We start from the raw sequence: 22,467 nt of genomic DNA, 5'->3' as shown, positions 1-22,467 counted from the left end.
CTAAACAAGGAACAGGGCAAAGGGAAAAATGAAAACAACCGCTCACCAAGAGATCGCTTGTGAAGCAGTCAGCCTTGAAGCGGGAGCTCTGTCTTTTGTTCTAACAATCTAGAGGGCGGGGAGAGGGGGCGGGGCCGGATGGAGAGGGGGCAGGGCCTATAGATGGAAAGAAACCCTGCTCTACTGTAGAGTTAAGAACACAAATAGTATCAAGCAAATAGTTTCATGCAAACAGTATCACAAAGAGAGATAATTCAGTAACATTTATATAGCATTTACAAATGTGCAGATCATTTCAGTGTAACAAAAATGATTTGGATGCTGTCCCCCACCCGCTTTTTCTATTAATGCAGTTTCTGTTTCTTCATCAACGTGTCCATCAGTATTGTTGCTGAACAGAGGTTCAACTCATTCTTTAAGTGAAAAGTCTATTAATACACAGAGACAAGGAAAGAAAGCTGAAACATTAAATCATGGGTAGGCAAACTAAGGCCCGGGGGCTGGATCCGGCCCAATTGCCTTCTAAATCCGGTCTCCTCAATAGCGACTTAATCTTCCTCATTCCCACAGCTGCCTCATAACTCTTAGTGCATGGGTTTAGCCTCAAACATGGAGCTACTCCTGGCAGCTGAGTCTACTAAGGTTTGTACTATGAAACACCAGGGAGGAGTTATGTAGTAAGGCAGGGATGAATTTCTGCCCAGTCAACTTAGGTCTCTTATGATCACTTCCTAGGGTAATATGAGCAAAAAAAGCTACTTTATATAAAGTCTGTTGGCCTACTTAGCCCTTGATGGTCCCTCGCCAGATGGCTTCAAAGAGATAACCAGTTGATATTTCTAAGCCCTGCTCTCCCCATCCTTCTTCCTAGAGTCCCATCTTTTCATTGGATGGGAGAGACAAAAGTGCCAATAGGGCAAAGTCAATGAACTCAAGGAGTTCCCTGGCTGAAGGGGCATGTAACTTGGCAGACCCCTCCATGGACATGGCTCACAGAGGGATTTGCCTGCAGAATAAATGGAAGAACGAGGGGCCATGAGACTTAGGAAGCAGCCTTTGTCCCCTAGCCCTAATATGATTTATCACAAGTCTCCATTGATGACCCCAGTTTTATAACTAAAAATAGTCCATTGATTGCCAGGTAGTAGGGTTATGACTATGCAGTTGCCAGTTCGCACCATTTAACAGATGATGTAAAAATGGCATATAAGCAATGCTGAGTCTGTTCTTAAGTTTCAACAGACTAGCTAATGGGTGTAAGAGAGATAAAATATGAATGGGGTGTAAGAGAGAGCTGGCTAGTGGATCCAATCTGGGAAACTTAGGTCTTAGGGTATGTGAATGCTAGCATCTGTTTCTCTCACCCAGACCAAGACCTCTGTGTTCAAAAGCTGAAATTCCACTTTAAAAAAATAAAAGTTCAAATAAGTAATTTTAACATTTGTTAAGATTCATGTGGTAATAATTTTCACATGGTTAGATCAGGTGACAATGCATTTGCCTAAGACAGACTAACAGGAAACAAGATTTCTCCCTATAAGACTTCATGGAAATACAGACATACCTTTTATCTCTGCTCTGGCAAGCCTCAGTATCCCAGGACAATTCTCTTGAGATCAGCCTCAGTGTCCCATCTGTAAAACAGCAGCAGGAATTATTTTCTCACTTTACAAATTACGATTAGGAAACCAAGCGAAATGAGGATCTGTTCCCTTTGCTCCATTACAAAAATACCATACTGTACACGATTAACAAGCCTATCTACAGAGAAATATCACAATGCACGCTACTATTTAGAATACCACGCAGGGAATACCAAAGCCTCTCACAGGTTTACTAGTTGTTCTCACAAAACAAGTTTCTCTACACACCACTTCGGGCTGCAGAGACACGCATCTGGGTTTCACATTTGAGTCCTACTCTGAAAACAAACACAATCTCTGCCCGTATAGAAGACACCAGGGAGGATTCCATCTTCTCCCTGACGAGCTAGCTTTCTACATGCAGGGAGGTGTTCCCCCTTATCATGATTTAGCCTGGGCGTGTAATAAAACATCGCCCATCCCCCGTAAGACCATTCCCACTTCTCCTCCAAGGGGGGCACAGTCACCTCGGGCTTTTCAAGAGCCAACGCAAACAGGGATAATTGTGGGCGAAGCTGATTTTTTTCCGGGTTGCTCTTCAAAGAGGACGAGCGAGTAGCACCTCCCCGCGCCCAGAGCGGGCGCCCCTTCCCGCTCCAAGCCTCCAGGGAGGATGGAAGGCCACGGAGAGGACACTCTTTCCCACCCACCCTTGGCCTCCCCCTCACCTACTTGCACTGACAGCTGCAAAAGGCGACGCCTCCGGGACGGGGCGGCGAAGATGTGCGTGTGCGTGAGGGGCGGGGGAAGCGTAGGAGAGGAGCCAACCAATACGCGTGGTGCGCCTGCGCGGCGACGTCCCCCTGCTCGCCGCCGCCTCACACACGCCATTCCGGAAGTAAGGACGGAAGCCGACGCGGGACCTGCCCCGTTTTGTTGTGTGTTTCGCCTTTTCCTTCAACACGCGTTTGGATGGGAAGGAGAGGCTAGGCTCCTCATCGCGGCGGCGCCGAATCTTGAGGCCTCTGTTGGACAGCCATGGAGGACGACGCTCCGGTGATCTATGGGCTGGAGTTCCAGGTAAGAAGGAGCGGGAAGCACCTGCTGTTTGTTCCTTGCAGGGGCGGTAAATGAAGCACCGGCGCACGGGTTGTTTGAGGGAACGTGTGGAGGGCGCGCATCCTTAAAGAAGCGTGCCCGAAGCTTTAGCAGGCTTGGCAAAACCAGTCGAACCAGCTAAACCAGTTGACTTCCCGCAATAAGAAAACGGAGCCACGCCTTCCAAATAAATAACTGCCATGGGTATTGAGGAGTAACTGTGAGGGGCATAGGAGCCAACTCCTAGATCTCCGAGATCCTTTTGGCCTCCCCCACCCAATAAAATAGGGATGCGGGTGGCGCTGTGGGTTAATGTTTTAATGTTGTATTTTAATCTTGTTTGTAAGTTGTATTCATTCAACTTGTTTTTATTATTGCTTGTTAGCCGCCCTGAGCCCGGCCTTGGCTGGGGTGGGCGGGGTATAAATAAAATTTATTATTATTACTATTATTATTAAACCACAGAGCCTAGGAGTTGCCGATCAGAAGGTCGGCGGTTCGAATCCCCGCGACGGGGTGAGCTCCCGTTGCTCCGTCCCTGCTCCTGCCAACCTAGCAGTTGGAAAGCACGTCAAAGGGCAAGTAGATAAATAGGTACCACTTTGGCGGGAAGGTAAACAGCATTTCCGTGCGCTGCTCTGGTTCGCCAGAAGCGGCTTAGTGATGCTGGCCACATGACCCGGAAGCTGTACGCCGGCTCTCGGCCAATAAAGCGAGGTGAGCTCCGCAACCCCAGAGTCGGTCACGACTGGACCTAATGGTCAGGGGTCCCTTTACCTTTACCCAATAAAGTACCTGAGGAGGCCACTCCCCCCATAGTTGATGGGCATTGCCATTCAAATGGTGTCCATGCAAGGCAATTTGTGATAAATCATGTGGGGCAGGGCTGACCTTCCATCCCCACAATATCTTGTTTCAAGTTGGCACCCCTGGTGAAGGAGGGGGTGCAGCAACCTTGCACAGCTTTCCCTAACCTGGGGCCCTTTCGTGAATTCTGGACTGCAGTTCTCATGATCTCTGGCCATTGGCTGTGCCGACTGGAGATGGTGGGAATTATAGGCCAAAACACCTGGACGGTGCCAGGTTGTGGGTGGGTGGGTGGGTGGGGAGCTGAAATTACGCCTGTTTCTGGATGATTCTGCTTGAATTTCTCAGCTCAAGAGCAGATTCAGTTCTACAACTTTTGCCTTTCAACTTGGTGAAATTAATTTTGAGTGTTCTGTCGACGTTGCAGGGGAGAGGCGGTGATGGTGTTGGTGTTTTTTTTCTCATTTGTTGCTTTTCAGAATGTGGATCTGGGATTACTTAACGTGGACTAGTTATCTTTTAAACCGCATACTACATACCACCCTTCCAGAGTATGTGCATGAAAGTATTTCACATTTGTGGAGAATCTTCAGATTGCTTATTAGTATTATATTTCTTACCTGTCCTGGGGGTGCAGGTCACAGCAATTAAAAAAAAAGGTATACAAATAGATCACACTCACGAAAATAGAGTGTTTTCAAGAAGATATATTGCATTTCTTGAATGTTCACATTTGATTAAATGGGTGCCATACTGTTATAAAAATGATTGATTTGAAATTGTTTTGTATTGGGTTAGGGAACTGGATCCGGCCAACTGGATGCTGGTTCCTGGGTTCCCACAATCCTGGTGAACCACTTTGACAGGTGGGCAGGCCTTTGCCCACCTGTCAGTTACTTGATGTCACTGTGCTATTAGTATTAACTTTGTAGGATGACAAGCCACACTGCAAAATAAAATCCAACACATGTTACCTGTTAGGTGGTGACTTCAGGCCTGCCTTCTGCAGGGATTGGCTCCACGATTTGAGTTTTCTGCACTTGATCCAGCAGTAGGCTTGCTCTCATCCCCAGCCAGCTGATTCAGGATAGCAAACTTCCCTTCCAGCACACCATCTGCAGAGAACTTTGAATCTCCTGATTGTGCATTGGCAACTTTTAGTTTACTTGTCCCAGAACTCATGTCACGTGATGCTGAGTGTGGGCAAATGGATGTGGCTTGGAAAAAACATCTGTGTGGGCCAAAGTGAGAACTGTGCTAGACCTAATTAGGGTTGTGGGCTTGAGGTTCCCCATTCCTGGTTTAATGCACATTCCTTTAAACCATGGGTGCAGCACCTACGCATGGAAGAACTAGATAAAGCTCATTGAGGTCCTGTTCTTTGCTCTCCCCCATCGGTGGTCATGTACATGCAGAGCATGATAGGGCATTGAGACAATGGAGGGGAAGTCTGTGTTGACTTGAATTCTCCTCTCCATATCACGCAAGTTACTGTAGGCTAGATTACTTTAATGTAGTTTGCATGGGACTGCTTTTGAAGACTATTTGGAAACCACAGTTAGCTTAGACTTCACTTGCAATGTATCTGATGGGATTTGTACACGACAATAACCTTGGTTTAGCATTATAAGGGCAAGCATGTACAAACCTTGAGCCTCTTCCTTCTCCTTTGATATGGCAGGAAGGAAGAGATGAGAAAAATGAAATAGGAGCCCTACTAGATCAAGTCAATAGCCAATCTAGTCCAGCCTCCTTTTCTCATAGCGGTCAATCAGATGTGCTTGGGAAGTCCAAAAGCAGGACCTGAACACAAGAACGCTCTACCATTCTGTTGATTTCAGCAACTGGAACTTCCTGTTTCTCCTTTTGGTTAACCATAGTTAAGGATTCAGTTAATTTAGTCTTAGCTTGTTTTGGTAGACCTTAGTTAAAACTAACCACAGTTTGCCAGCGTGCAGACTTGCTACTAACCTGCATTTAGTAAAAAATGGAAGGGTAAGCTATCAAACTCCACCTAGTTGCCATGTTGGGTTGGGAGATTGCAATGCCCAGGGTGTTTTCATATAATGGCATAGTTTAGCAGTGCATGTGAATGAGACCACTGGGACCGTGTGCCAGAGTCACATCATAAATGTGCCTTCTCTGTTTTATGCATGCATGCATGCAATGCTATCAGTAAAACTCTGTTTCAAACTTGAACCATTGCGTAGCTGTCAACTTACAGATTTGAAAATAAGGGACCAGCAGCCTTGAAAATAAGGGACCAGCAGCCAAAATAAGGGACCTGCAGCCTCACCTGTTCCAGGCACTCCAGTCTTCCTGTCCTCCTGCAGTCTGGTCAAACTCATGCTGGTAGCTTCGAGAACACTGTCCAACCAACTTTGTATCCAGAGGTTCAACTGAATAGAATCTGAATCACATGCACCACAAGGCCTATGCAGCCTCAACTTAAGATGGCTCCCTGGCCTGGCTTTGCACTGCAAAGTTTGCAGCAGCACATGCAACAAAATGGCGTCCAGCATTCAAAAACCCCCTCAGCTTGCATTAACTAGCCACATACAAGGCATTCAAGCTCCACCCCCATTCATTCTTAGACTTCTTATTGGGTGAGCAACACAGCCAAGCAACACAGTTGGAGCCTCCCTCCTCCCTGGCCGGCAGGGAGGGAGGGAGGGAGAGGAGCTGCTTCCTTTGAAATTTAAGGGACATCATTTAAGGGACATCCATCAATAAGGGACAGCAGTGGGACATGGTGCTGGAATAAGGGACTGTCCAACGAAATAAGGGACACTTGACAGCTATGCCATTGTAAATATTTAACAGGTGGTCCAGTTTGTTGAGCTGCCAAATTTAAGTTATTCAGTAGGTGCTTATTTTTTAGTTAACTATTTTAAGCACCAAACAAATCTTGATGTGAAAATGTACAGGTGAGGTGTCTTGAATTTTTTTTAAAAAATGCTTGCAGTTCTACGGTAAGTGGGTTGTATTCAACTAAGTTTTATTCATAGTAGGCCCACTTAAAATACATAAACTTAAGTTAGTCCTGACCACTTAAATTTAAAAGTTAGTGGAATACAACTGTATGGAATCTGGAAATCTTGGGTTTGATTCAGACTAAATTAATCATGCTTAGTTCCCATTGGAATCCGTAGAATTTGTTAGTCATAACTAACTTTTTATGTTTATTTCAGTGGAATCTTGGTTTAAGTAACTTAGTTTGGACCTAATCCATTATGTTTTGCTGTAAAACCTATGGAAATATTAAATTACACAGATGCAACACATTGTGCAGCATATGAGGGTTGTTTCTTGTGTAGGAAATAAGTTTAAAATATAAAGTAAAAGATTATATTTTCAGTTACTTGGTCTACAGCTTTCCCCAGTTGCTGTTTCTACAAAAATTTCTACCTTGAACATTTGTGCAGTTGCTCTTGCATTCTGTGCATCTTTTTCATGGATGAGATGGTGCTCTAAAATTAATTTTGGAAATGTGTCTAACACTAGAAGCATGGCAATTTTACTCATGAGCCTATCACACTTCTATACCAAGCATGCTTTTGGGAAGTTGGGAGAAAATAAATCTATGTAACAAAGAACTTGCATTTTTTTAAAAAAAAGTCAAAATACAGATGGACGAAATGTCAAAAACACCGTTCTTGGTAACTGATGTCCTGCATGTTCCAAGATACTAAAATGTGTTTGATATTATTGTATTTTTATCCTCCCCCCCTTAGGCACGAGCTTTAACACCCCAGACCGCAGAAACAGATGCAATACGGTTTCTGGTTGGAACTCAGTCTCTTAAATATGATAATCAGGTAAACTTGTATGAAAGATGTATTAAAATAGAATCGGAAATGTTTTAAAAGTCTTCAGTGGGATAATGATTTTTGCTTGCCAAATTGAAGTTTTAAATGTAGTGCTGTTTTAAAAAATAATGGATGTGATCTTGAACAGTATTTGGTTGTAAAGTTCTGTGTTAGGAATTGAGCTGGGGATGGTGAGGAAAATCTTAATTATTCTAATGTTAAATAATGGTTAAAGGAGGGTCTTTGAGGCTACAGAATGCTTATATAGTTAGTTGGACTCTGTAGTCTGTACCTAGGAACAAGCCCCACTGAACTCAATATGGCTTTTTTTCTGAGTAGACCTGTGCTGTAAAAAGCATTCTGATGGAACTTAATTTCTCTGCAGTGAGAAATGACGAATGGAAGAACGTGGTTCATTGATGAACCTGCACAACAGTTTAAAACTTTATGCTTGGTTTCTGAGTCTCAGCCAAGCCTGTTCAGAATCAATGATGAAATAAAACAAGCAAGTTGCTGGAACTGATTGTTTGCCACCTTTCTAATATGATAAACACAGTGGTACCTCGCAAGACGAATGCCTCGCAAGACGAAAAATGTGCAAGACGAAAGAGTTTTCCGTTTTTTGAGTCGTTCCGCAAGACGAATTTCCCTATGGGCTTGCTTCGCAAGACGAAACGTCTTGCGAGTTCTTGCGAGTTTGTTTCCTTTTTCTTAAAGCCGCTAAGCCGTTAATAGCCGCTAAGCCGCTAATAGCCGCTAATAGCCGCTAAGCCGCTAATAGCTGTGCTTCGCAAGACGAAAAAACCGCAAGACGAAGAGACTCGCAGAACGGATTAATTTCGTCTTGCGAGGCACCACTGCATGTCTAAAAAGGAAAAACAAGAACTTAGTGAAGCTATATAGTTATTTGAACAGTTTACCTTGGGGCACATCTATTGGTATAAGGCTGAAAAATATGTTTTGGGAGGCAACAGAAAGACTCCCTTCCTCTTCTCCCACTGCATGCCCCCTGAAATCTGTTGAGGGAGGGTCCCCCAACCCTTTGGGGAGGGCATAGGGTGCCAAGCATGGGGAAGGAAGGGAATTCCTGTTGCCCTAATGCAAATATTTAGTTCCATACTGCCCAATATGCTTCTTTTTTGTGATGGTGGGGAAATCAGACCTGCTCACTATTAGGCATATTGGTATATCTTCTCTCTTATAATTAGTAAATGTTGTTGGAGACATGGGACTCTGGTTTTTCCCCATGACAGCTTCTCCCAGAATACCCCATAACAGGTTGTGGATGCCATTATGCGAAGTAATTTCCACTCCATTCCATGACAGGGGAGTGACTTGATCGCATGTTGTGGGATGAGTTCTATTATACATAGTAGGGAGGAACTTGAGATGGGGATGCCATTTTTGGTAGGATCACATCTTGGATTATATGTACCGTATTTTTCATATTAAGATGCACCTAGTTTTTAGAGGAGGAAAGGGGGAAAGCCCTGTTTTTTTGAGGATCAGCTCAAAGTTGTGCGGCTTCTTTTGCAAAGGGGAAAAGCCCCTTTTTTGAGGATCAGCTCAAAGTTGTTGAGGTTACTTTGCAAAGGGAAAAAATCCTGTTTTTGTGGGGTTCAACTCACAGTTCTGCAGCTTCTTTAGGAAAGGAAAGGGAGCTGTTTCTACAGTTTCCAGACAGATAATCACATGTCGCTGGGGAAACAAACAGCCTTCGTCTGCAGAACATTCAACAATGGAGGCCTGGGCAAGGAGACAGGGCTAGAAAGGGAGCCAGCGATCGACCATACATTCGCTCCATAAGACACAGAGACATTTCCCCTTACTTTTTAGGAGGGAAAAAGTGTGTCTTATGGAGCGAAAAATACGGTAGTTCCTTCCCTGCAGCTGATGCCTAAATGTACAGTTTCCTGTAGCAGCAGATACAAGTGTTTTGAAAATACTCCAAGCCATTAAAACTTTTGCAGAAGGAAAATATTGATAGCACTCAAGCAGCATGATTGTATCTGGGTAATAATTCTACTATTGACTCCAAACGCTGTTTGAGCCTGCTTCTCCTTGCTCCCCACTGCCCCTGTCCTTTCCATTTTATGTCTTACCAGCATTGATAATTGAGGTGCAGGGCACTTTCTCTGAGTGCTAATGAGTTGATAGGGTTAATGGCCTTTAGCAGCGCTTGAAGCCATCAACTCCTCAGTCAGTCATTAATCCCTAAGAAGTGTCAGGAGCCTCTGTTGTAACTGCTTAATTTAGCAGCGCTGGTCTCTACCTAGGTCAGGTAATGGCCATTCTTCCAACACTTTCCGGCAGATGGTAGCTTGACATCCAAGTTGCACTAACTAGGCTTCCACTCCTGGGCAGAGGTGTATTGTGAATGGAATCCCTGAAAGGAATTGCATTGTCATAAAGCATTGGGGGGCAGGTGTGATTTTTCAACTGCATGCAGTTCATTTACATTAAGCCAACACAAGCAAGTATGGAGCCTGATACAGGATTTGGGTGTGAAAATGCAGAGACAGGGCAGGCAAAGTGATCTCTACTGCATCTTCTACTTTAAGGTTGTTCACTGAGTACATGTAAGAAAAAAGCACTTAAAAGGGTATTTTTTTAAAAAAATGAAGAATAAGAATTGAAAATATAATCATGTTTCTATCCTTGGGATACAAGATTGGTTTACTTTTTGTCTTAATGGGTTTTGTTGTGTAAAAATATCTTCCACAGAGGAACATTTACAATACACAAGGAGGCTCTTATTTGCCTGAATAAGCTGCATTTTTCAAACTTTTGAAACTGAGCTATCTCTTTTTCTACTTTACCTGTTAGCCTTCTCCAACACACCTATGCTTTAACTAAATTCAAACAAATAAATTGTCAGAACAAGATGCCAAAAGCAGGTAGAATTAAGAGAAGGACAGATATAGGGGTGGGGAACCTTTAAAGGCCTGAGGGACCCGTTCTCTTTTGGGCAACCGTCCGGAGGCCAAATACCATGGTTGGCCGGGTCAGAGGCAAAAGTGAGCGGAGCTGGTTTTTACACACACTTGCACACACTCTCCTCCATCCAGATCAAGTAAGAGATGTTAGGGTTCAAGGGCACGTTCCAGCCAGGCAAAAATACTTGGGCTACAAAGTAGGGTCAGTGAGGGCTATGAATGGGAAGTGTTCCAGAGGCCATCTAGAGAGACTCAGTGCCTGAGTTTCCTTGCTCCTGTTCTAAACCACAAAGAGACAGCAGGTTTCCTTCAAAACCAGTGTGGAATTGTGGGACTTAGAGGTCAATCCCTGCATATCTGCATCCCTGTTCAGGGAAGTTTTTAATGTGTGATATTTTAGTGTATTCTATGGAAGCCGCCCAGAGTGGTTGGGGAAACCCAGCCAGATGGGCGGGGTACAAATAAATTATTATTATTATTATTATTATTATTATTATTATTATATCTGATGGGGAGCACTTGAGACATTAGCCCCATCCGGTTCTCCAGACAACCACAACTCTTCGCTGAATCTCATCTTTCTCTCTTTTCTTTTCTTTTTTCTGGGTAGCTTGCTGGAGGAGGAGCATCAGTCTCTCTTGTCTGAATGCAGGAGTTTGTTTAAAGCAGGGTTAGATGGTTTGGTGCCCTCCATATGTTGTTGAACTCCCAAATCCCAGAAATGACTAGCAATGTTTCCTACCCCTGTAGCAAAACAAAAGACCAAATGATTGATTGAACAATAAAATGATTGTTGAATTTTGGTCCATGCTTCCAAAGCTGTGACAATTGTGAGTGCTTGGAGAAAACATATGCTAGGATATAGGATGTTTGACTGCCCTTCTTCCCACAGAATGTTTCTGATATACCCGAGAGAGCTGTGTTGCAACATCTTGTCTGGTTTTGCCTTTTAATGCTTTCCACGTCTCCAAGCCAAAAGAGTTAGGAAAATAATAATATTAATAATAATGATAAAATCCTATGGAACCGGTGACATGCTATATTTAATAACACTTGTCCTCGGGGCCTGATGTGGTTCTGAATGATGATCACACCAGCGAGAAGGAAGCTGCTATGCCTGACTTTGAGGGACCTGAGATAGGGCAGAAGGCACTTCTGGTTTATGTGCTGCATGACCCTCTTTATATGGTTAGTAGGGGCATATAATACATGTTGGTAGAGCAAATTGAATTTTGATTTGTAGCTCACCTTTAGGGAATCAATTTCACTGCCAAGGAGACTACTTCATAATTTCAACATGAGGCTTCCTGTTTTTAGAGGAGGCTGCGAGAGCATATAGATGAAGCAGCCAGCCAGCCTGGTGCAATCTGCTCTGCTCTATTTTCAGCAAAGATTTTGTTAAAATTGTGCTCTGTTCAGGCTAAACACTAAAAGGGCTTTTTTGTATTGTAGGCATCCAGCTTAGGCAGACATTGTGCAACAAGCTAGATAGAACATCTGTCTCTGGATGCTCTTCTGGCTTCCAGCTTGCTTTAGTCTCAGAATGGCTTTCTTATTATGTTAGCAAATGGGAGAGGGAAATGAGTTAAAGGGATTTATCTCAGGACAATTGATTGCAGAAACGAATCCCTTGTGGTCTCTCCAGAGAAGCAAGCAATTGTTAAAGCATTTCAAAGCTTTCTCTGTGTTGACAGGCTATTGGCCTGAAAAATATTCCACCACCACCCTTTTCTGTTTTGCTCATGGCTTGTACTTGCATAGCATTTCCATTTAAGGCAGATGTGGCCCTCCAGATTCTGTAGGGACCATAACTCCCAATATCCCGGACCTCAGGCTATTCTGGCTACTGATGATGGGGGTTGCAAACCAGTGGCATCCTCAGGCTAGCCATGCTGAATATACATAGGAACAAAGGATGCTGCTATGCTGAGTTGAACCATTAGTCCATCTAGTTCAATATTGTCTGCATACTGACTAGCTGCTGTTTTTCAGGGTTTCCGACTAAGATTTCTCAGAGATCTGGGGATGCTGGGGATTGAACTCGGGACATTCTGCGAATGCTCTGCTACGGAGTAATGACTCTTCTCCTTATTTAAGATACAGGTGGCAATATTTCATGTGGGGGTTCTGTTCCTGGCCCCCATATGTCTTGGCGAAGCACGTATAAGCCCCCCCTTCCACCCTCGTTCTGCCCTCTTCCAGGTCCAAAAGGACTGATGCATCAGCGATCACACATCAATTGGATGTCCCTAAAATGGTCACTGCCTGTAAACAACAACAGAGCAAGCTACTTTCCCCACAATCTGATGGGTTAAAACCCTGATCCCTGCTAAAGTGAAGAACTTAGACATCCTAAGTACATGTGAACGATTAGATAACTTTGTAAGATGTTGGGAGAAAGTTTTCTCACATGCACTAGTGCATCAGCACTGTTAGGTCAGCTTTCCTACAACATTTCTTGAGTAGTACCCAGCAGACAGAAGGAGTAACTTTTTTTGGGGGGGGGGGTTGCATGCAACAGCTCTCAGGTTTCGTAAGTACAGTCTTCCAGTTAAGACAGGGATAGGGGGCCCTGTGACCCTTCAGATATTGTTGGAGTATGACTTCCATTTTCCCTGACTTTGCTGGCTGGGGTTGATAGGAGCAAGAATCCAACAACATTTGGAAGGCTACAGGTTAAGGGGTCTCAGGTTGGAAAGGTTGCGTAAGGTGTTTGAGCACTGCCATCAGCCATACCAAACAATACTGGCATAGATGCATGTTAGTGCAACTTAGTTTGGTAGCCTACCTTTGGGGGCCAATGGGTGCCTTCTGAATTTTGAGTAGGTGCCATGGGCACCAGCCACAAAAGTTGTTGTGAGGGTGTGGCAGTACCCAAGATGGCTGCTACGTCTAAAAATGCCAGAAGAGAGGCAGGACCTTAAAATGGTGCAGGGATGCTCTCCCATCACATCGCCTCCCCAGATCAAGGCACCTACAATAAAACACTGACAGAAGCTCACAGCACCTCTCCTCTGTTCAAAAGAGAAAGGAGGTTGGGTGCCCAGGCCTGTTATCCAATGCAAGATGGGCATGTGTTGAAGGGTACATTTTTAGTTTAGGAGAAGCTGAGCCAGTGCAAACAGGATCTGAGCAGGAAGGTATTGGCTAGAATACTAGTGCCCACAAGCATTGCATTGGCAACCCCTGACTTATCTTCCCAGTACCAACGTTCAGTAGTAAAAGGCTACATGAGGACTTTGTAGTGATGCTATATGACTCCTCCCCTCTTGTCTAGCATGGAAAGCTATTAGTTGCATTTGTTCAAATTCTGCTGTAAGATATGGCGTCTTACCATAGTCTGTGTTACTTGAATAGGAGTTTGTATGTTTTAATGAGTGGGGATTTAGTGACTAAATCAACCTGCATTTTGTATGTCCTTATAGAGACTCTAATTACTGGTCTCCTTTATTACCTGTTGCAGCTGTAGACATAGCATGACAGATCAGGGGTTTCTCGATCAGCAATTTCACCTAGAGTTGTTTTCAGTGACTCCTGTGCACCCATTTTTATGAAATGAAACTGATAGCATGTTTCACACAGTTGTAATGTATGCTTCACACCCTTCTGAAAAAAAATATGCATGAAGTCCTAACGGTTCTTGTCTTGCATTTGTAGATTCACATCATAGATTTTGATGATGAAAATAACATTATAAACAAAAATGTTCTTCTGCATCAAGTTGGTGAAATTTGGCACATAAGTGCCAGTCCAGCTGACAAAGGTGTGCTTGCAACCTGCTACAGTAAAAGTAAGTGCAATTTGAAGGCTTTCCTTTTCTTCTGTAAGACGCTTATCTGAGGGTGTATATATGGTATTGAAATGCACATGATCTTTTCTAGTGACATTCATGTTGGTTTGAGGGATTACATTCTAGCTGCCTATTTTTTAATTGATAAATGAACTTAGTGGCTCTCTGATCACTTAACTTTTGGTGCACATGTCTGATGTATCGGAGGGGCTCCAAGCAGTGTTAAAAATTATCAAGGCGCAGATGCATTTTCCACCTGCCTATTAGCCACTTGTGACCAAGTGAAGATGGCTGGTCAATGGCACCTGGCATCTCCACGATCTGGGGATCATTGGATCTTGACAGTTTTCACACTGTTTTTACATCCCTGTAAAATTCTATCAGTTATATTTTATCTGCACAATCGGAATGAATTTCAGGATCCGAAATGCTTCTTCTGTGCCGCCTGAGCACGATTGGTGAACAACGTTTTAGTTAATTGTTGTAGTTTGTCTTACCCCACCCTCATATTCTTATGTTATGAATGATCCATGTCACCATTAAGAAAAAGAGGTAGAAATTGGCCAATATATATGTGGACAGTCCCTGGATCAAGTGACTTTTCTTCTTTAAGTTCTCAAAGTTCTTAACCAAGCTCAAGGTTGTCATCTGTAGTAGTCAGGTGTTTAACTGAGTGTCAGTTGTTCTGGCGGTTCCCTCATTGCGAGAAGCAAAGCTACAGGGCATTTCACAGGGTGGGCGCCACTACCAAGAAGGCCCTCTGCCAAGTGCCTGGGGAAACCCAGCCAGATGGGCGGTGTACAAATAATAAATTATTATTATTATTATATTAATTGCAGTCAGTCCATCATTTGAAAAATAAGAGCCGTCTTGCCCAAAATGGCAACCAGAGATTCTGTTTTGGCGACTGCAACCTTGGTTTAAAGAGGCATTTGGCCCCTAGCTTATATATCTGAGTTTCTAACACTGGTTCCAAGAGAGAGAAGTAAATTGCCAAGTTAGATGAGATACCTTTTAAAAATGCTAAAGTGTCTTGGAAAGATATACTGTGCTGCTCTTTGTAAAGGGAAAAGTGGCTGAAATATTTAATAAACTTAATAATTGTAAAACCCCGAACAGCGGTGATGCAGTCTCTTCTGTGGTGGACAGTCACAGAGTAAGGAAGAAAAATGTACCTTCAGGTGGGTAAAGTGGCTATAGCGAGGCGAGCTTTCAGCTTATATACAACAAAGAAAAACATCTGCACAATGGTGAGTGAGCAGCAATGGGTATATCATGAGAAGACCCTTTTCCATGTCCCCTGCTGCCCTGGGCTGCTAGATCATTATATCTGAATTGCTATAAATCTTCTCACTTTGAGAAGGTGAAACGGCAAAAAGGATAGTAGATCATCCTGGTACCAGAGTAGCTGGCAAAATTAGAACAATGAAGAGCTGACAAAGCACTGAGCAGAGATGAAATACAACCAGTGCACACCCTGCAATACTTAATTTTCACAGGTTTTGTTAAAGACTTGGGAACTCTGAGAATGCTAGACCTGGGGGCAAACTGCAAATCTGTAACCTTAGTCTCTTCTCTTCTGTTTTTTGGGGGATATAACTGTAGTAAGACCTTTACAGACTGTTCTGTAACTTCACATCTAATGCTGCAGATATCTTGGGCTAAGATGCAATTCTGCGTCAAAATTGCAATGTGTATATAACCATTATTACAACTGCTGTGTTGTGGAAATGTATGCATGTCTATATGTCTAGTTTCACCGTGGAACGGACTGCACAGACCAGGGAATGGGGTATAAGTAATGCTGAGCGCTGCTTTCAATTTCACATGTGTTCACAAAGAAGTCAGTTCTGTCCTATTTCTGAAATAATCTTCCTTTTTCCCACATACATTTGTATGGCAATATCTATTTAAACTTGTTTTTTTAATCTCACTCTACACATTTTATAAATATACTTTACCTGTCTATATTTTTTGAGATGAGCACGGTCACAAAATGCAGAGAAGTGCAAAATCCAAAGGATAATTAGGTTCCAATCTGCACATTAGTCCATTAGGCGCAGATCAGGTCAGTTCACATTGGAGTTCATGGAAATTGAATTCCTCAAGCATCCCTAATCCCGCTTGCCTTTGCTACCATCTGCTTGCTTGCTTTTTTCCCACTCCGTTCTGCTGAACTCTCCCTGCCATCACCGGTATGACTTCAGGCACATGGAAATTCAAGCAGAAAGGCATGGCAGTTGCTGCAAATCAGCTGGCAAGGAGTTGCCATGGCGTGTTAAGGGGCGTGTGTGTGTGTGTGTGAATGACAGAATCAGGGGATTTCAGAAACTTCTGCTTTATAACCTATCTTAGTCCTACTGAATTGTCACTCACCTCAGAATCCTTTTATAGGCTATAGATGGAGATGAAAAAATCCAGTAGCATGTATTTGCAAACCCATTTCGCCCTTTCAGCAGTTTTAAATAAGAACACTGTGTTGAGCATTCCTTTAGAATATACCGAGAATGCGAAAATGAGATGAGTCTGTTCATAATTATAATTTACTTACGCAGATTGTCGAATTACGTGAGGTCTCTCTTTTAACTTTGCCATTGGGCAATCCATTTGAAAGGGTTGGTTTGGGGATATTTTTTTGGAATGCAATAACTTTATTGAACTTTGAGATCAGAATGGCAAGTTGGAGAGATTCAAATCGCCATCCCCACATCTACTTTCAAGGAAGAAAAGGGAAGGCGTAAAACACCATTAGATACAGTACTAGAAATGAGCCATCTCCCCACCCAGTGGATATTTCATCCCTGCTGTTGGTACTTTCATTCTCTGTCCTCTGCTGTGCTTTCAGACATCATGGAAACTTGTAGGGAGGCGAAAGGTCACACGCCTTGCCAAGTGTTCAGTTGTAGGAGATGTTTTCCAGAGATCTCTATACACATAATTGGTGGGAAAGAGAGTTCATCTGCTTCAAGAGCGGAGGAGTCTGGTGGAGAAAGCAGGGGTGGAAGTGGCAAATTTTCAGTAACTCAAAGTAACTGGGGTGAGGGACAGTATGCATTGCTAGGATGCAGGTGGTAGAAGCTGAGGAAGAAAAATGAAATATCTGCTTAAGCACCTCTTAAAAATATGTAGTTGGCCAACATGGGATAAGAAATTTGGAGCTAATTTTTGGAGCATTAATTTTTGTCCTTTAAGATGACCATTGTTGAATCCCAGATGGGCTAAGGATTTCATTGGTGGAGCATTAGGAGGGAGGCTGGCTGCTGGTAGCCATGATTTTGGTTCAAGATAAGTTCTCAGCTCACTGCTGCTGGTCTTCTGTTAATTATTTGGATCCATACAATTCTTTAGATGTTCTTGAGCATCTCCAGAATATTCCTCTTCATTTTCAACGTTCCTCTACCTGGAGGTGCTGCTGTTTCCCTGCAGTAAGTAATGAAGGGGCTCAGCAAAACTGAAGAAAACATTCCACAGATAATACCGTACTGATCTACTCAAGCCGTGTTGAGCATATTAGATATTATGAGGAATGGCTTCCAGAAATCGGAACTGATTGTTGGAAATGAATTGTGAAAAAGATACATTCTATGTATCTTCTGTTATTGCAAGATTTTGGCCTTGTGGGCAGAGGGGGTTAAATATGTAAACTAGTCTGAAACTATTTGTGCCTTTAAAAAAAAAGTCATCTTTGTAGGATTGCTGTCTGCTGTGTGTTTCTCTCCACATAGGTGGAAAAGGACCCTGTAACAGGTGATGGGAAAGATCTCAGCCTGAGAGACCCTGCGAGGCAGAGTAGACCAGGCTTTCCCTATTTGGTGCTCGCCAGATGTTGCAATATGGCTGAGGGTGATGGGAGTGGAGCTCAACAGCATCTGGAAAGTACCAGGTTAGGGAAGGCTGGAGTAAAGCTAGATGGATGGATGATCTGAGATCTAGTAGTAATATAGCTTCCTGTGTTCCTACTGAAGTTGAAATTCTTTTGCTGGAAACATTTTGATTTTCAAAAAAAGAAAGAAAGAAAAGAAAAAAAAATTATATTTTCTGAACATGGGAGAACCATTTTAAGAACACACTTACACTGGACTCATAGCAAGCTTTTGTACTACTGAATTTTAACTTTTCTACTGAATTTTAACTTTTCTAGAACATTTTCTATTTTCTGAAAATTGAAAGGTTTCTTGCTGCTCTTAGTAGCCCAGATATTTAAAAAAAGTCCAAATGAGAGAAGCAAGATTATTGTTATAACATGCAACTGAAATGAATATTACTTTTATGATGAATTTAAATGTAATGGAGAAGTAAACTGGGCTATGTAGTCTGCTTCTTACATGATCCAGGATGCCACGTGTTCTGAGAACAGACATCACAGCAGTTTGGTGAGACTAAGAAGTAGCATTCTGACAAATAAACCAATGCAAATGCAAAACTTCAGCTCTGAGCAGCTTTAAAAAGAAGCAATTTTGCACATGATATGTCTGCAAAATTATGTAAAGGGGAGTTCTGTTCACTCATTGCCTCTTCTAGATTCCAGTTTATGGTTTTCTGCCTAAAATGAAAACATTTGTGGACTGCACTGAATACGTTGCTCAGGCTTGCATAACTTACTCAAAATAAACACATTTTCTTACAACTGCAGGATTAAAAGCTTGACTCTGTTGGTGTGCTGTTGAAAGATTTGATAGCACACAGCCTGCTTTTTTATTTTATTTTCCAGGGTGGGAGAAGGGGAGACAGGGAAATCACTTGATTCCTAAGAGGCATAAATAGCACAATAAAGTCACTTTTAAAACAAATCAGTTATATGCCAAGATACTGTCACTTTTATAACTAGGACAGTTTCATAAGGTCTGACACTGGTAGCTGTAGAGATGCCGATTTATCACATCAGTGTGACAGCTGTAGGAAATTAAATCTGGTCCCCCCCCTTTTTTTCACCTCTTACTATTGTGGGAAATCCTTGGAGGGCACAGAGACTGGCATCGCCACCTGCCCTCTCCTTCAGGGTGAAAGCCTTTGTCCCTGAGAGAGATCAGCTGGCACAATAGATATGTAACTTGTACCTCTCTGCTCCAGCATCACTGGCTCAATGTGCAATGTAGCAGAATTAATAATACTGTAGGGATCTCACATTTGCATTACCTGACTTTATTGGAAGGGGGGGAAGAAGGAGAAGGAGAGATGTGCTGTCTCGCATTTCATTAAGGCTTCAGCATATACATTCTGTAGCTTTAATATTGCAGGGGGAGAAAGAGGGGAGGGTGGGAGAAGAGAGAGAGAGAGCGCGTGCTCACAGCTTCATCTTATTTGGATTTAAAAGAGCGGTTTCCTAATGCTTTATGGAAATGCAGTGGGAAAGAGGACAGTGTCATTCCTTGACACTGATGAGGGTGGTTTGGGGGTCGTGAGTGAGGGTTCAGTTTGATTAAATGAAGGCTTATCTACAGTGGAGCTGCAGAGCATGCTTGTTCATACAAGTCAAGGTTCATTCGCTCGAAAAGCTGGGGTGGGGGCAGGCGAAAGATGATTCAAAGGCATCTGTCATAAATATTTCAAATCTGTGCCTGCGATAATAGCTCCGTGCATAGTTCTTCCCGTGTAAAAAGTGAAGAGTTGACTAGAAAGCACTCTTGCGGCAATATGGGTGTTTTTGTGTGTGTGTGTGTGTGTGTGTGTGTGTGAGAGAGAGAGAGAGAGAGAGAGAGAGAGAGAGAGAAGGAGAGGGAAGAGAGAAAGAAAAGGGGTGGGGGAGAGACAGAGAGTCTCATTACACAATAGTCTGTCTTGATGTAATGGTGGAAAGAACCGGCAGAGGGCAAAGTCTCATAATTGTAGGTGATGGTCTCTTTGTCTGCTTTTGCCCTGCCATTAAGAGGATTTTGAAGATGTGATGATAAATAACCTGTTTTGAGGGCTTGGGGTATGCCGCTTTCGCCTGTCAAAAATCATCATTCAACACATCCTGTCTCTTCAGAGCTTCGGCATTTTCTGAGAGAGCACATTTTAGCGTTGCTTTTAAAAAACAAAAATTCTACACAGAAAGGCAGTTTCACATATAGCGGTTCCTCTTCTTTCTTTTGCTGGAGTGAAGGGGGAAGGGAATTCCTGTGCTTATCAATGAATCGTGGTCTTTTTTTAAACAAACAATTAAACGGACAAACAAACTACAAATACTGTAATGCAGTCCTTGCCAGCTAATGATCGCCTGTTGACAATAACATTTTGGGATGGAAGATCAGACATTGGTATCTGTTTGGTAGACTGCATTGCGAGGGCAGCAGCAGCAGAACAAAAAAACCCAACCATACAGCAAAGCAGAAAAATAGCAAAAAAATTAACTTGTTCAAATCATTTCATTTCTGCTGTTACTTTTATTAACAGTGCAAAAATCGCTTCTGGATTTTATTAACCTAAAGTGTTGTGCAGTGGTATATTTACATTGAAACATTTCATATTTTAGGTGAGGACAGAGTTTAGAGTTGATTAGATGAACCAGTACCAAACATCTGTGTTTTAAGTGTCTCTTTAAAGCCTTTGTTGGATTTTCCTGAAGTGAGTTTACACTAGAAATGTGAAGTGGGACAGGGATCCAACAACCTATGCTTCATTTTATAGATCCCACAACAAAAATGTTGCCGTGCAAATATGAGTTTAGAGACACTACTCACAGCCTCATCCAAGGCCTTTGTTACCACCCTCTCCCTGGAAAGGGGCTTGTATCTTGGGTTTGAGCCTTTTTAGCCTGGAGTTTATGGGGAATTTCCCCACATTTGTTTTCCTCATCACCTCCCCATTTCCAAAATTGGGAGGAAAGTGGAGTTGTTGTGTTTTCCTGGCACCTGGAAAGGTGAGTGAGCGAGGATTGGATGCAGCTGACTGATGGCGCCTAGGGTGCCTTCAAGGAGCAGTACCCATCCCATCATTTTGTCCCCTAGCCCTTCTCATGAGTAAAGGTTGGGGGGTGCTTTTGAGCTGTGGCCTCCAACCCAGCACCCTCACAACTCCCCACTCCGACAGTTGGGAAGTGGGGAGGGGGAGAGATAACAATAAATTGTAGGCTGCTGCCCCTCATGCTATTTACATTTTAAGAAAAAGAAATGAAGGCACCAAAATAACATTAAGAAGACATTTGAAGGCAGCCCTCTTTAGGGAAGCTTTTAATATTTAACAGACTACTGTATTTTAATACTTTGTTGGAAGCCGCCCAGATGGGCGGGTATAAATAAATTATTATTATTATTATTATTATTATTATTATTATTATTATTATATTTATTATAACATACATACTTGATCATAATGCTCAAAGGGGCAGTACATTGGACATATAGACATTTCCCGAGTATAATCCCTTTGTATTTTTCTCTGCATGTATTCAAGTCAAGATGTGGCAGTGTGGGGGGTGGGACCCCACTGGTCCTGCTCCATCATCAGCTTGACCAGCAGAAGGGGAGGACAGGCTCTGGATTCATGCCACTGTATCAGAAACACTGGTTGCAGCAGGGTTGCTAAGTGAGAGTACAGACCCCTGGGTATGTACAGCTCATTCTCGCTTTCTGTGGAAGGCATGGAGATTGGGAGCAGGCCAGCAAATGCATGGGAGGCTGAACTCAGTCTCTATCCTGGTTTTTTTGCCATAGGTTGATGGAATGCATAGATGGAACATGAGCAGGGCTATAATTATTATTTTTATTTTTTAAAGGAAATTACAGCTTTGAAGCTACCTAGTTTATTTGCACTAATTAACTTTATGAAACAATGCGTCTTTGGAAACAGGAAGTTTTCTGCAGAAAAATAATAGCAGTGGGCGCGGGGGGTGGAATTGGAAGCTTTTCCAGACCACATCCAGGGCTGCTTATTAATTGCTCTCAGACTATGGAACCTCCCCTTCCCAGGAAACCTGTTTAGCTCTGTAGCTACCTGGTTAGTGGTGTATTTTAAAAGTATTGTTTTCAGGGGGTCTTTGGATCATGATGAGTTGAGTTTGCCCTTACACAGAAAAGTTATGTATATAAATCTCTTTTAATGTGCTGTTTTTAGTTATACAGTGGTACCTCGGGTTGCATACGCTTCAGGTTACATATGCTTCAGGTTACAGATTCCGCTAACCCAGAAATAGTACCTTGGGTTAAGAACTTTGCTTCAGGATGAGAACAGAAATCGTGCAGCGGGGCGCAACGGCAGCAGGAGGCCCCATTAGCTAAAGTGGTACTTCAGGTTAGGAACAGTTTCAGGTTAAGAACAGACCTCCAGAACGAATTAAGTTCTTAACCCGAGGTACCACTGTAGAGTGATTTTAGTGTGGTGGCTTTGTGGTAAGAATTCACCTCTACACCACCTTGTTCATTACCCAGGTGAGGAACAAATACCTTTTGAATAAACCACAGAACCAGGGAAACTATTTTCATGTCCAGCATCTAGATCGAGCGACCCATTTATTATAGCTATTG

General features: G+C 42.9%; 2 protein-coding genes across 16 annotated transcripts in view; one reads left to right on the top strand and one right to left on the bottom strand.

The window, feature by feature from the left end:
* The window catches only part of TRAPPC12 (trafficking protein particle complex subunit 12), a 647,809-nt gene that overhangs the window by 50,538 nt on the left and 574,804 nt on the right, over positions 1–22,467 (bottom strand). For 2 of the 13 annotated variants that reach the window (XM_083730191.1, XM_083730197.1), the window contains exons 1-2: positions 2,312–2,482; positions 1,565–1,634 (exon numbers count right to left, since the gene is read on the bottom strand). In XM_083730191.1, the coding sequence (XP_083586317.1) occupies positions 1,565–1,634; positions 2,312–2,474 (233 nt within the window). In that variant the 5' untranslated portion in view covers positions 2,475–2,482. Of the gene's footprint in view, positions 1–46; positions 109–1,564; positions 1,635–1,850; positions 2,483–22,467 lie in introns of those variants that run through there. The other 11 variants (XM_083730203.1, XM_083730202.1, XM_083730193.1 and 8 more) reach the window with 10 other exon arrangements.
* The window catches only part of EIPR1 (EARP complex and GARP complex interacting protein 1), a 57,624-nt gene continuing 37,678 nt past the window's right edge, over positions 2,522–22,467 (top strand). For all 3 annotated transcript variants that reach the window (XM_083730675.1, XM_083730674.1, XM_083730676.1), the window contains exons 1-3: positions 2,522–2,663; positions 7,223–7,306; positions 13,891–14,023. In XM_083730675.1, the coding sequence (XP_083586801.1) occupies positions 2,622–2,663; positions 7,223–7,306; positions 13,891–14,023 (259 nt within the window). In that variant the 5' untranslated portion in view covers positions 2,522–2,621. The remainder of the gene's footprint in view (positions 2,664–7,222; positions 7,307–13,890; positions 14,024–22,467) is intronic.

This window comes from Podarcis gaigeae, assembly GCF_964106915.1.
Source record: "Podarcis gaigeae genome assembly, chromosome: 3".
NCBI classification, from domain to species: domain Eukaryota; kingdom Metazoa; phylum Chordata; class Lepidosauria; order Squamata; family Lacertidae; genus Podarcis; species Podarcis gaigeae.
This window is presented reverse-complemented; position numbering and strand designations above follow the sequence as displayed.